The sequence below is a fragment of the Cherax quadricarinatus genome, chromosome 26 (genome assembly GCF_038502225.1).
Source record: "Cherax quadricarinatus isolate ZL_2023a chromosome 26, ASM3850222v1, whole genome shotgun sequence".
NCBI classification, from domain to species: Eukaryota; Metazoa; Arthropoda; class Malacostraca; order Decapoda; family Parastacidae; genus Cherax; species Cherax quadricarinatus.
The window spans coordinates 2,293,903-2,308,888 of record NC_091317.1 but is presented as its reverse complement, the minus strand read 5'-3'; the positions used below and the strand labels follow the sequence as shown (position 1 = coordinate 2,308,888).

At 41.0% G+C, this 14,986-nt stretch overlaps 1 protein-coding gene across 5 annotated transcripts in view; it reads right to left on the bottom strand.

Moving 5' to 3' along the window:
* Positions 1–14,986, bottom strand: part of Haspin (haspin) — a 157,231-nt gene that overhangs the window by 125,041 nt on the left and 17,204 nt on the right. For 4 of the 5 annotated variants that reach the window (XM_070088742.1, XM_070088740.1, XM_070088743.1 and 1 more), the window contains exons 2-3: positions 9,263–9,461; positions 7,624–7,769 (exon numbers count right to left, since the gene is read on the bottom strand). In XM_070088742.1, coding sequence (XP_069944843.1) covers positions 7,624–7,769; positions 9,263–9,460 — 344 coding nt within the window. In that variant the 5' untranslated portion in view covers position 9,461. Of the gene's footprint in view, positions 1–7,623; positions 7,770–9,262; positions 9,462–14,986 lie in introns of those variants that run through there. The other variant, XM_070088744.1, reaches the window with a different exon arrangement.

Below are 14,986 nucleotides of genomic sequence, written 5' to 3'. Positions count from 1 at the left end.
CTTAATTCTTTCAATTATAACTCTACCATACACTTTACCAGGTACACTCAACAGACTTATCCCCCTATAATTTTTGCACTCTCTTTTATCCCCTTTGCCTTTATACAAAGGAACTATGCATGCTCTCTGCCAATCCCTAGGTACCTTACCCTCTTCCATACATTTATTAAATAATTGCACCAACCACTCCAAAACTATATCCCCACCTGCTTTTAACATTTCTATCTTTATCCCATCAATCCCGGCTGCCTTACCCCCTTTCATTTTACCTACTGCCTCACGAACTTCCCCCACACTCACAACTGGCTCTTCCTCACTCCTACAAGATGTTATTCCTCCTTGCCCTATACACGAAATCACAGCTTCCCTATCTTCATCAACATTTAACAATTCCTCAAAATATTCCTTCCATCTTCCCAATACCTCTAACTCTCCATTTAATAACTCTCCTCTCCTATTTTTAACTGACAAATCCATTTGTTCTCTAGGCTTTCTTAACTTGTTAATCTCACTCCAAAACTTTTTCTTATTTTCAACAAAATTTGTTGATAACATCTCACCCACTCTCTCATTTGCTCTCTTTTTACATTGCTTCACCACTCTCTTAACTTCTCTCTTTTTCTCCATATACTCTTCCCTCCTTGCATCACTTCTACTTTGTAAAAACTTCTCATATGCTAACTTTTTCTCCCTTACTACTCTCTTTACATCATCATTCCACCAATCGCTCCTCTTCCCTCCTGCACCCACTTTCCTGTAACCACAAACTTCTGCTGAGCACTCTAACACTACATTTTTAAACCTACCCCATACCTCTTCGACCCCATTGCCTATGCTCTCATTAGCCCATCTATCCTCCAATAGCTGTTTATATCTTACCCTAACTGCCTCCTCTTTTAGTTTATAAACCTTCACCTCTCTCTTCCCTGATGCTTCTATTCTCCTTGTATCCCATCTACCTTTTACTCTCAGTGTAGCTACAACTAGAAAGTGATCTGATATATCTGTGGCCCCTCTATAAACATGTACATCCTGAAGTCTACTCAACAGTCTTTTATCTACCAATACATAATCCAACAAACTACTGTCATTTCGCCCTACATCATATCGTGTATACTTATTTATCCTCTTTTTCTTAAAATATGTATTACCTATAACTAAACCCCTTTCTATACAAAGTTCAATCAAAGGGCTCCCATTATCATTTACACCTGGCACCCCAAACTTACCTACCACACCCTCTCTAAAAGTTTCTCCTACTTTAGCATTCAAGTCCCCTACCACAATTACTCTCTCACTTGGTTCAAATGCTCCTATACATTCACTTAACATCTCCCAAAATCTCTCTCTCTCCTCTGCATTCCTCTCTTCTCCAGGTGCATACACGCTTATTATGACCCACTTCTCGCATCCAACCTTTACTTTAATCCACATAATTCTTGAATTTACACATTCATATTCTCTTTTCTCCTTCCATAACTGATCATTTAACATTACTGCTACCCCTTCCTTTGCTCTAACTCTCTCAGATACTCCAGATTTAATCCCATTTATTTCCCCCCACTGAAACTCTCCTACTCCCTTCAGCTTTGTTTCGCTTAGGGCCAGGACATCCAACTTCTTTTCATTCATAACATCAGCAATCATCTGTTTCTTGTCATCCGCACTACATCCACGCACATTTAAGCAACCCAGTTTTATAAAGTTTTTCTTCTTCTCTTTTTTAGTAATTGTATACAGGAGAAGGGGTTACTAGCCCATTGCTCCCGGCATTTTAGTCGCCTCATACGACACGCATGGCTTACGGAGGAAAGATTCTTTTCCACTTCCCCATGGACAATAGAAGAAATAAAAAAAAGAACAAGAGCTATTTAGAAAAAGGAGAAAAACCTAGATGTATGTATATATATATATGCATGTGCGTGTCTGTGAAGTGTGACCAAAGTGTAAGTAGGAGTAGCAAGATATCCCTGTTATCTTAGCGTGTTTATGAGACAGAAAAAGAAACCAGCAATCCTACCATCATGCAAAACAGTTACAGGTTTTTGTTTCACAGTCATCTGGCAGGACGGTAGTACTTCCCTGGGTGGTTGCTGTCTACCAACCTACCTTCAGAAAAAGATTCTCTACCATTTCATAAGAAAAAATAACTTTTTTTTTTTTAAATTCTTGGACCCTGGTGCGCACTTTGAAATTTGGCCTCGGGACCCTGAAAGGGTTAATTAGGTTATCGGTCATTTCAATTATCGGCGGACCTTCAGGAATGGATTACAGCCGATAACCAGGGGTCCACTGTATAAATAATATCAGTGCATTTGTGAAAGCATATTAGACCCACCAGTTGATGTGTATTGGACGCATAACGTGATTTGTTTACCTAGAACATCATCAAAAATCGAACATTTCTGCTACTTTGAGCTAACTTTCAAGCTACTTTATTCTGTAAACCACTCAAAATCACCTCTATTTCTGCAACATATCGCCCATTTTATCAAACAAGACCAAGAAAACGAGAATACAATCAAATACCATACAAAAATACATCGTCACATTGCTGTTTTAACCCCTTGACTGTTGCAACCCCAAATCCTGAGATATCTCCTTTGTCGCAAAATTTAAAAAAAAAAAAAAATTTTTAGGAAATGATAGAGAATCTTTTCCCAAATTTAATGACACCAAAACAACAAAATTTGATGGAAAACTGACGGAATTAAGCTCTCGCAAAGTTAGCGACCTAGGCGATATTTATGAATCGGCGATTTCGCCCACTTTGAGCCCCATTTTCGGCTAATTCCATTGTTCCAGTCAACCAAACTCATAGCTATTTCTTTAGAACTCCACGTTTTCTATCGATTGAGTACAAGAAACTGCCCATTTACCAATATCAACTACCCAATAACGTGTTCAGAATTTTTCAATTTGGCCAATTTCACAAAAATTAAAAAAACATGACAATTTCAAAATAGGGTCCAGAATGAACAATGCAGACTTTCCTGACTCTAAAATAACATTTTCTTTGGTCATCAGTCATGTCTCCAGGCCCCTCTGATATTACCCTTGCTTTCTATTTTGAATTTTTATTCAAACAAAAAATAGAAGATTTACTGTTATGCACACTACTGCAATATTCTAATAATTGTATAAACAATGTCAACCCATTCTTGACTGCATATTAGAATGACTACTTGGACATTTATTGGAAAATGACATCATTTGTTTACTTTTGAACATCGGCAAAAATCAAACATTTCCTCTACTTTGAGCTCCATTTCAAGGTTCTTTTCATAGTAAAACAAATCAAAATCAGCTCTATTTCTTTAATATGTTTTCTATTCTATCAAACGAGACCAAGAAAACGAGAATGCAACCATAAATACTATACAAAAATAGACCACACAATCGGCATTTTAATTAAAAAAAAAAAAAAACATAGGAGTTTTTTTTTCTCATTATGTACTCTGTGCTGAAGGATTTTTTGTATATGGTGCACACTAAACAATGTAGTAGGCTGGTAGACAACAATCACCCAGGGAGGTACTACCATCCTGCCAAGTGAGTAAAACGAAAGCCTGCAATTGTTTTACATTATGGTAGGATTGCTGGTGTCTTTTGTCTGTCTCATAAATGTGCAAGATTACAGGTACGTCTTGCTACTTCTACTTACACTTAGGTCACACTAAACATACATGTACACGCTTATTTACACCCACTCATCTGAGTTTTCTTTGATTTTATCTTAGTTCTTATTCTCATTACTTTTCCTTTTATATCCATGGGGAAGTGGAATAAGAATCTTTCCTCCGTAAGCCATGCATGTTGTAAAAGTCAACTAAAATGCCGGGAACAATGGGCTAGTAACCCCTTTTCCTGTAATAATTCCTAAAAAGAATAAGAAGAAAATTGTCAAAGTGGGAAGTCTGAATGTGCGTGGATGCTGTGCAAATGATAAGAAAGAGATGATTGTGGATGTTATGAATGAGAAGAAGCTGGATGTCCTGGCTTTAAGTGAAACAAAGCTGAAGGGGGTGGGTGAGTTTCAGTGGAGAGGAATAAATGGGATTAGGTCAGAGGTTTCAAATAGAGTTAGAGCTAAAGAAGGAGTAGCAATAATGTTGAAGGATAAGCTATGGCAGGAAAAGAGGGACTATAAATGTATTAATTCAAGGATTATGTGGAGTAAAATAAAGGCTGGATGTGAGAAGTAGGTTATAGTAAGCATATATGCACCTGGGGAAGTATAGAGGGGATTGAGAGATTTTGGGAAATGTTGAGTGAATGCGTGGGGAGTTTTGAACCAAGTGCGAGAGTACTTGTGGTAGGGGAGTTTATTGCTAAAGTGGGTAAAAATATTGTGGAGGGAGTAGTAGGTAAATTTGAGGTGCCAGGGGTAAATGAAAATGGGGAGCCTTTAATTGAGCTATGTGTAGAAAGAGGTTTGGTAATAAGTAATACATATTTTATGAAAAAGAGGATAAATAAATACACAAGGTATGATATAGCACATAATGAAAGTAGTTTGTTAGATTATGTATTGGTGGATAAAAGGTTGATGGGTAGGCTCCAGGATGTACACGTTTATAGAGGAGCAACTGATATATCGGATCATTATCTAGTTGCAGCTACAGTTAGAATTAGAGGTGGATGGGATAAGAGGAAAATGGCAACAAGAAGTAAGAGGGAGGTGAAAGTGTATAAACTAAGGGAGGATGATGTTCGGGTGAAATATAAGCAACTATTGGCAGAAAGATAGGCTGGTGTAAGTATGAGTAGTGGGGGGGGGGTTGAAGAGGGTTGGAATAGTTTTAAAAATGCAGTATTAGAATGTGGGGCAGAAGTTTGTGGTTATAGGAGGGTGGGTGCAGGAGGAAAGAGGAGTGATTGGTGGAATGATGAAGTAAAGGGTGTGATAAAAGAGAAAAAGTTAGCTTATGAGAGGTTTTTACAAAGCAGAAGAATTATAAGAGTAGAGCATATGGACAGTAAAAGAAAGGTGAAGAGAGTGGTGAGAGAGTGCAAAAGGAGAGCAGATGATAGAGTGGGAGAGGCACTGTCAAAAAATTTTAATGAAAATAAGAAAAAATTTTTGGAGTTAAACAAGTTAAGAAAGACTAGGGAACAAATGGATTTGTCAATTAAAAGCAGAGTAGGGGAGTTAGTAGATGGGGAGATGGAGGTATTGGGTAGATGGTGGGAATATTTTGAGGAACTTTTAAATGTCGACAAAGAAAGGGAGGCGATAATTTCATGCACTGGCTAGGGAGGTATACCATCTTTTAGGAGTGAAGAGCAGGATGTGAGTGTGGGAGAGGAAAGTGAGGCATTACGTAGAATGAAAGGGGGTAAAGCAGCTGCAACTGACAGGATCATGACAGAAATGTTAAAAGCAGGGGGGGGACAGTGTTGGAGTGCTTGGAATTTTTGTTTAATAAATGTATGAAAGCGGAAGGCACCTAGGGATTGGCCGAGAGCGTGTATAGTCCCTTCATATAAAGGGAAGGGGGACAAAAGAGATTGTAAAAATTATAGAGGAATAAGTTTACTGAGTATACCAGGAAAAGTATACAGTAGGGTTATAATTGAAAGAATTAGAGGCAAGACAGAATGTAGAATTGCGGATGAGCAAGGAGGTTTTAGAGTAGGTAGGGGATGTGTTGATGAAGTGTTTACATTGAAGCATATATGTGAGCAGTATTTAGATAAAGGTAGGGAAGTTTTTATTGCAATTATGGATTTAGAAAAGCCATACGATAGAGTGGATATGGGAGTAATGTGGCAGATGTTGCAAGTAATATGGAATAGGTGGTAAGTTACTAAATGCTGTAAAGTTTTTATGAGGATAGTGAGGCTCAGGTTAGGGTGTGTAGAAGAGAGGGAGACTACTTCCCAGCAAAAGTAGGTGTTAGACAGGGATGTGTAATGTCACCATGGTTGTTTAATATATTTATAGATGGGGTTGTAAAAGAAGTAAATGCTAGGGTGTTCAGGAGAGGGGTGGGATTAAATTATTGGGAATTGAATACAAAATGAAACTTGGGTTGTAAATGCTGCAGCGAGGAGGCGGTTGGAGGCAGTGGAGATGTCCTGTCTAAGGGCAATGTGTGGTGTAAATATTATGCAGAAAATTCAGAGTGTGGAAATTAGGAGAAGGTGTGGAGTTAATAAAAGTATTAGTCAGAGGGCTGAAGAGGGTTTGTTGAGGTGGTTTGGTCATTTAGAGAGAATGGATCAAAGTAGAATGACATGGAGAGCGTATAAATCTGTAGGGAAAGGAAGGCGGGGTAGGGGTCGTCCTCGAAATGGTTGGAGGGAGGGGGTAAAGGTGGTGTTGTGGGCGAGGTGTTTGGACGTCCAGCAAGCGTGCGCGAGCGTGTTAGATAGGAGTGAATGGAGACAAATGGTATTTGGGACCTGACGAGCTGTTGGAGTGTGAGCAGGGTAATATTTAGTGAAGGGATTCAGGGAAACCGTTATTTTATATAACCGGACTCGAGTCCTGGAAATGGGAAGTACAATGCCTGCACTCTAAAGGAGGGGTTTGGGATATTGGCAGCTTGGAGGGATATATTGTGTATTTTTATACGTATATACTTCTAAGCTGTTGTATTCTGGGCACCTCTGCAAAAACAGTGATTATGTGTGTGAGATGAAAGTGTTGAATGATGATGAAAGTATTTTCTTTTTGGGCATTTTCTTTCTTTTTGGGTCACCCTGCCTCGGTGGGAGACGGCCGACTTGTTAAAAAAAACTAACCACACAGACCCATTCTCTCAGATGTGGGCCTACCAGCTTTCTCCTGCTTGATTTCAAGCCGCTAGAATTTACGAGTATAGTATATATATGTCAAAAACGGTGGCTCATAAGACGTATATATACGACCAAAACAGTCAAAGGGTTAAACCAAAAACATGGTCACAGTTTTTTTTCTCATTATGCACTGTGCTGAAGGATTTTTTTTATGCTGCACACACTCACCATTCAGACCCATTCTTTTGCATGTAGGTCTACCAGCTTCTCCCACAAGATTGGAGGCCGCTAGAATTTTGGCGTAGTATTACAGAACCGACACTGGCTTCAAAGCCATAATATTACGGGACAGACAGTGAAAGAATTAAAATAGCAAGTGTCAATTAAAGGGACGGGATAAGGGCTTATGGAGGTTCTGAGTACAAGGGGTGTGAATATCCAACAGGCTTGTATGAGTGCATTACATCTGAGCAAGACCCAGTAAGTGATTTTTGTGACTTCGCATGCTAATAGTGTGAGCAAAATAATATTTATAAAGGGACTGAAGACAACCAGTTACTCAGCCTCAAGTCCTAGAGGTGGGAAATACAAGTGCCATCCTTAACTCTGATGCCACACTCCATGAGTACAAATGTAGGCCTACCAGCTATCTCCCACAAGATTGTGCAACTCCATCCCCCAAGTTCAAATAGGTAATTACACATTATACAGACTCAATTCTGTAAAGAATATAGAAAAAATCCTTGAAAAAATAAGGTAAAAGAAAAGAAAACCAACAGTACTGTGAAAGAATAAATAAAAGGTGTACTATACTACAGGTATTAATCATGGAACCAACCTGAGATTTTCCAAAGAATCTATGATACACTGAACACATACCTGACATCTCCAACAAGTTTGTCAAAGGTATTATCAGCAGAAATGCGACTCGCACCTAATGTAGAATTAGCCAGGAGACTGTTGACCGCAAGAGGCTTTCTTACAGTACTGGAATTCAGCAAAGTATCTTCAGAAAGGGCCAATGACTGAAAATACATACTTGTAGAGAGAGACATGGACTAAATACAAAAAAAACTGTTAGTGGTATGTATGCATTAATATAGGGGAAACTCTTAAAACAATAAACAATGAAAATGCAAAACTCTCAAACTCTCTTCAAGAATCACTAAATACAATATATTCTGGGGAATGTCATCTAGATCAGTGCCTGAATATATCTGAAACAACTTTACTGAAAGCAGAAAATAGTCTATGTGGATAGCAAGGTGCAGATTTGGGTAGGTAATGTTACCATGGCTGCTTAACGTATTTATAGATGGGGTTGTAAGAGGAGTAAACACTAGGGTGTTGGGGAGATGGTGTGAAAGATAGTGAATCTGGTACAGAGTAACAGTTGTCGTAGTTGCCTTTTTTTCAATGACATGGTTCATTTGGGAGTTTCTGGAAAAAGGTTGCAAAGATTCATAAACAAATTTGGGAGGGTATGTAAAAGAAAATTAATTATTATTATTATCAATGGGGAGCACTAAACCCATAGGATTATGCAGCACCTGTGGGGGGGAATGTGGAAGGAATTCAGGCTTAATTCAGGAAACTGGAGCAGATTCAATTCCCTAGATCAAGAGCCCCTCACCAACATCAAAGAACCTTCCTTGAGGGGAGAAGAAAATTAAAAATGAGCAGAAGAAAGGGAAAGGTGATAAACAAAAAATGCAGATAATGAGAGATTGAATATTAGATTGGATGGAGTATGGAGGAAGTAAATGTATTCAGATATTTAGAAGTGAACTTGTCAGCAGATAGTTCTACGAGAGATAAGGCGAATCATAGTTGAAGAAAATAAGATGGGTGATGCACTGACACATATGTGGAGACAGAGAATTCATCCATGGAAGCAAAAAGGGAATGTACCAGAGTATAGCAGCACCAACATACAAATAACCTGCACAATGGAAAATGAAACTTATGATATTTCAGCCCAACTTGAACACTAACTGTGAGACAAGTTAATGGTCCAAGTCAACCTGAATCACCATTATAAGTTTCATTCTCCTATGTACACATTATTTGTATATAGTTTCAAGTCACAGTATTGTTCCTTTTAATTCGCACTTCATAGTTCACGAATGCTGATACAGATCCTGATTTAAATCTCCCATCATAACAAAATGGTAATCAATACTACTTTGAAAATAACTCTCTACTACACAGCAAGTCAAACAATACCAAGAATATATCAATATTTAATTAAGTTTAATTCCTGAGTAATCACTATGATGACTTCCTAGCACTCCTAGATTCTTTAATTGCTAACATCTCCTGCTATACTTACTGAAACTCGGCTCAAGCAGGATAACAGTTATCTTAACCTTGCTTGTTTACCTTGCTTGGTTACACAGCCATTCATAACTGTAGGCCTGATGAAATAGGGGAGGGATAGCAATTTATATATGTCAATTACCATAATTTTATACCATACAGTATGCCACTATATAGTTTTTTGCTTGTTTGTTTTTACCTTCACTCCTTTAACAAGTGCATTAATGGAATCTTCTGAAGAATTTTCAGCTCTGGCATTTTCATTTTTCTCAATAAATAGATCATCAAATTTTGGTACAACCACACGCTGCTTGTAGCGGGCACGTTTCTCTTCCTCTGTCTTTGGGGGTTTTGGGGCCCTCGAATATGTACCACTGCATACACGATAACGACCCATCCTGAAAAAAAAAAATTCTCGATTCAGCTCATCTATAGTATCTGGATGGGATTTTACAATTATACACAATATATATTAACCTTGTCACTATCCAGACCCCTAAAAATAATATTGTTCTAATAGACCCCTGGCTATCTACAAGAGGGAGCTAGACAGGCACCCCAAGTCAGTACCTGACCAGCCGGGCTGTGGTTCATACATCGGTTTGTTTGCAACCAACAGTAGCAGCCTAGTTGATCAGGTCCTGATCTACCACAAGGCCTGATCATGGACCAGGCCTCAGGGGGACTGACCCTCAAACACCCTCCAGGTATTGTAGAGATAAAGATTATTATTTCTATTAGTTATTGCTATCACTGTCATCACTATTTTTTTTTTATATTTTATTTAAAATACGATACATAACGAGGACATGAGACCCTGTGATCAAGGGTTAAATACATTTAAAACATAAAACATATCGCATATGAACAACTGAACATTAATAACAGGGAAAATAACCTACACCATAAACACTATACAGTAACAATGCACTCCTACCTAAACATACACAATGCACACCATATACAGTAATAATCCACACAAAAATCCTGGACCATCCTTGACAAAGTCTATGCCATGCTCATTAAATACAATAAATTCAATATGCATGGCATACCACACCTATCCACAGGATGTATTCAGCTGTATCCCAGTACAATAAAAGGCAATGCAAACAATACATGCTAACCCCATAAGCGAGGTCAAAAGAGGAAAGAAAAATGCATGTGAAAACAACCATCCAAACAGGCCATCACTATCTTGCATAGAACCGAGGCCACACATGACATGAAACACAAGAAAAAATTACAGATCCAAGCACAATAACCATATCACACTGAACTTTAGTAACACGTCGGGAAATCGTGAACATAGCAGTTAACATATAACCTAATATGCCAACAAGGGCATGCTCCTACATGCACAAGCACCAGACGCACTGAAGTACCTTAATAGAGGTAAACAACCCTGCGATACCAACATAACATATGACATGTCAGACACAGTGATGACAAAACCTCAAGAATCACATCCAGCAATGCCCAACTGAACGAATGATAGCTTCCTCACCTGGGGAAGCCCTCCCATCACTCGTACCCACATACATAACATGGGATACAGACCTTTACTACAGCCCTCCTTGGCTCCACAAGAGCACCGACTGCCTATACATAAACTACACAGGATCCACAAAACAACCATCCATAAACCGTACCTCCCAAACCATACATAATCTTCAAACATTCAGGTGGATTCACACACTCAGGCACTCACCCCTTACCGAGAGACCAGCTCGCTGCAATCCCTGACTTCCTCAAATTTAATAAATCCCCCACTGTGAAACCACGGTACCTACTGAAAAATCTCTGTCCCACCTCCATCCATAAAGGTCCCTGTTACAACACTTCTTTCTGTTAAAGGTCACTGCTACGACCTTCCTACATTCCCCCACCCATTTATCCCTTATCGCCCACAAGACAAACAAAATCGACTACCAGGTACACCACAGCTCTCTAGACCTGTGCTCCCACTCCACCCACATCCAAACTTAGCACCTACAAAACCGACAGTCCTCCCCCCCAACCCAACATACCACGTGCCCCATCCATTCCCTCAACACCTAAACATTTGCAAAAGTATACCACATGAAACACCATGTCTTCCCCCCCCACACTCTTTACATGCCCCATCCTCCCTAATCAGTCTATTATGTAAAACCACCCCCGGCAGCAGGATCCCATGAAGGAACCTGTACATTACCTCCCTCTCACACAGCCTTATACACAACCCTCGTAAGCGACCCCAAATATCCATCCACGTGTACACTGGGTACACCTCTTCCACAGAAGCCACCTAACGAGTCCCTACCACTTTGTCAATGGCCCCAACCCGCAGATGCACCAGATCCCTAAAAATGCATTAACACCAGTAACATATCTTCGCAATCCCTTAAATCCCTACCCCCCCCCACCACCTTCGGACATCCTCATACACAATGCCGATCTTCCGCCCCACCCCTCCCACCTGCAGGAACCCATGCTTCACAAACACTCTTCAGTCTACACTCAAAAGAAATTAACCCCAGCCCTCCCTGGCGTACTGGGAGCGTTACCACCCCCCTCCTCAACCAATCACATCCCAACCCTCAAATGAAATGGAATACCCTACACAACAGAAGCTTAACATCCTTCGGTACCAATGGGTACATCACCGCCACATGCCATATTTTACTACACAAAAGTATGTTAACCACTATTACCCTTTGGTGCAGCGTGAGGCGATTCGGCCACAACCCCTCTAATCTTCTGATCACACGATCCACAACACTGCCTGTTACGTTTTGAGTCTCTTTTCAGGGAGGAGACCCGTGTAGACAGCCTGTACTGTCTGCACAGACAGCCTCTGCTGTCTGCCAGCTTAGTTCATATTTCACGCCACTAAGGTGCTGCCCTCTGGGCCTGCCCAGGTCTATGGGACGCTGGTCCCACACTCACTCACTCACTCAGCGGCCTAGCAGGAAGACACAAGGCCTACTAGTTCTCTCCCTCTCATGGGCATGGCCCTACCCGGGCCATGGGCACAACACACAAGCCTGTGTACCCACCACTACATTGCAAATAAAGTGAGAAGCCTCCGAAGACGTTTATCATTGAACCCCGCTCTGCAAGAGCCACCAAACAAACTCGCTATACCCGTTAGTAACAACAGGTGAAGACCAACTCAGGTCTTCTTACTCTTTTCAAACATTTTTATATATTCAATTCAAGTTTATTCTCTATAATGGTTACAATGTGGGGTTTACAGGTTTTGGGTATTTTGTGGTTTACATGTTATAAAATACTAATTACAGAGGGGGCCACTAGGACACCTAGCATGGCTAGGCATTTCGAGCAGACTTATGGTATTAAGGCTAAGTGACTACATCATAATTTGTGAGTTTAGCAATGTGAATGCTTTTGTTTTGGCACAATACAAGGTGTCTATATTCGAGTATCATAGGCAAACTTATGACTAGTTAGGATTTATTATTTTAAGATTAAGATTAGTATTTCTGGGTTTATAGTCAGTGGGTGAGCGAGTGTAATTTTGAACCACCAGGTGGCAAAAAAGTTCTATAATGCTTTATCTGGTTTTATTCAGTATAATACTAAGATTATAGCCACTTAGTAAATTAAATAAAAGTCCCGTACTTATAGGTGGGACAGGAATAATTCAGGTATACCTTTCCTTATACACTCATATGTACACAATCACTATAGTTTCGTAATCAATGGCCACAATACATCACTGGGATCTCTGACAGCCAATGAAGTACAGGATAGGGTTCCTTTACCCCTTCCTCAATCAGTTACATACAACTACAGCTAGAACAGGTTAGATACTATCACGAGACTTCAACGGTTATAGAACACAGACGTAGTCTATTCATCAAATTGCTTCACTGAATGGCTGACTACACAGACATAACCCATCAAGTATTCCAACACTGACGTAATCCAAGCAACCTCAGTTGAACCTAGAGATCCAGGTTCAAAGGTTCTACTGGGGTTTGCAACGAGAGATTAAAAGAGCTCCGTGGCTTGGTGCTTTCTCTACCAGAGGCGAGAATGAACTGTTATGGGTAAAACTCCCTTGCTTGACATCACCTCGGAATAAGTGAGAGTTTGTGAAGCATAAACAACCACAAGGCAATTCAACATATGAATACTAAACACTGCAGGTTTATAAAGCATCCTACCAGACAAAATAAAATCAATAATTCATGGCCAGATAATATTATAAAACTAGGAGTCTTTATTTTAGCTACGAATAAAGGTACCAGTAATATAATACTAAGTGAAAAAGCCGTAATTACACACTAATCAATTGACCCTTCTTAAATTATGCACAAAGGGCGTAACACTGCCCGAGTTGACATGCCTCGCCTCCCTCTCATCCCTCATGTACACAACCCCACAAATCTTCACCTGATCCACTACACACCACCTCCCCCACTCTCCCTCCCATCCCAATCCCCATGAACTTCGACTTAGCTACATTCACCCTCATGCCTACTGCCTCCCAAATAAATCCACGAGCCACCCCACACTCCCTAAATTCTCCCCCATGCACCAGGACCATCGTATCATCAACATAACCAACAATTCCCAGTCTGCCACAACCCAGCTCCCTCACACACGTCTCTGCCGCCCTATAAAAAGGATCCTGAAAACATGCAAAAAGAAGCTGAGAGAGAGAACAACCCTGTCTCAAACCCCTTCCCATCACGACATGCGACCCCACCCTTCCATTCACCTGCAAACACATACCCACCCCCAATAAAAAGTGCGTGCCCAACACACAATCTTTTCCCCAAACCCTTGTCACCATATAATATGCCACAAAGCTTCCCTTTCCACATTATCGTATGCCGCACTCCAATCCAGCGCCAACACTCCTCCTCCCCCTCCTTTTGTGCACTCACTATAAATCCTCTAATTACCCCATGCCTCATACACTGACCTCCCTGGCACCCCAAATTGTCTTGTTGCAACAACTCTACCAATGACCCTTTTCAACCGGTTGCCCAGTATTTTAGCAAATAATTTATAATCCACATACATAAGCGATATTTCCCAATAGTCCCTCATCGTTGAAGGACCATCCCCCTTGGTACCATGCCCACAACCGCTGTTGCCTGCAAAACCCCCATCTCTCCCCTCTCCATCACATTGAACAGCCTCACCAAAAACCCCTTTAAAACACGCCAATGCTGTACACAGAATTCACTCGGCAGACCGTCAATCCCTGGCACCTTACCGGTGTGCATTCCCATCAATGCCATCCATACCTCATCCCCCTCGATAATCCCACCTAACGCCTCCCTGTCCCCCCTTCTCAAGAACACACTGTACCCAACCCCCCCCCCATGTCCCATAAAGCAGCCTCCCACAAACCTACACTCCTCATATATGACCCATTCCAGGCATCCACACAACCTCCCATACCCTCCATTGTGACCAACTCTTGCCCTTCCCTATACCCTCCCATCTCCTCATGCACACACAATCCTACCATTTCCGTGGCGGCTTGCCGATACACGCCCACGGCCTGTCTTCCCACACCACCACCTCCAATCCCCACCCCCATGCCCGTGCCACATCAAACCTCTCATTCTGCAATTCCTTGATATTGTCTTTCAACCCCTCTATTGCTTCAACAGAGTATCCCCCCCTTATCCCATAACATTCCCACAACTGCCCCTCAAGATACCTGATAAGCCCCTGGGAAAACAGCCTCCCTCCTCCCCCTCCTAACATAAAAGTCCCAGATCTGCTGCTTAGCTACCTTATTCCACCAACTCAACAAATCCCCCACCCCACTCTCCCCCATCCACAGGCTCTCCCACAATCTCACGAACAAAACCCTCCCTTCCTCGTCATTAAGCAGCCGGACGTTTGATTTTCAGTAACTCCCGTACCTGCGAGACAGTTCTCCCCACCCCAA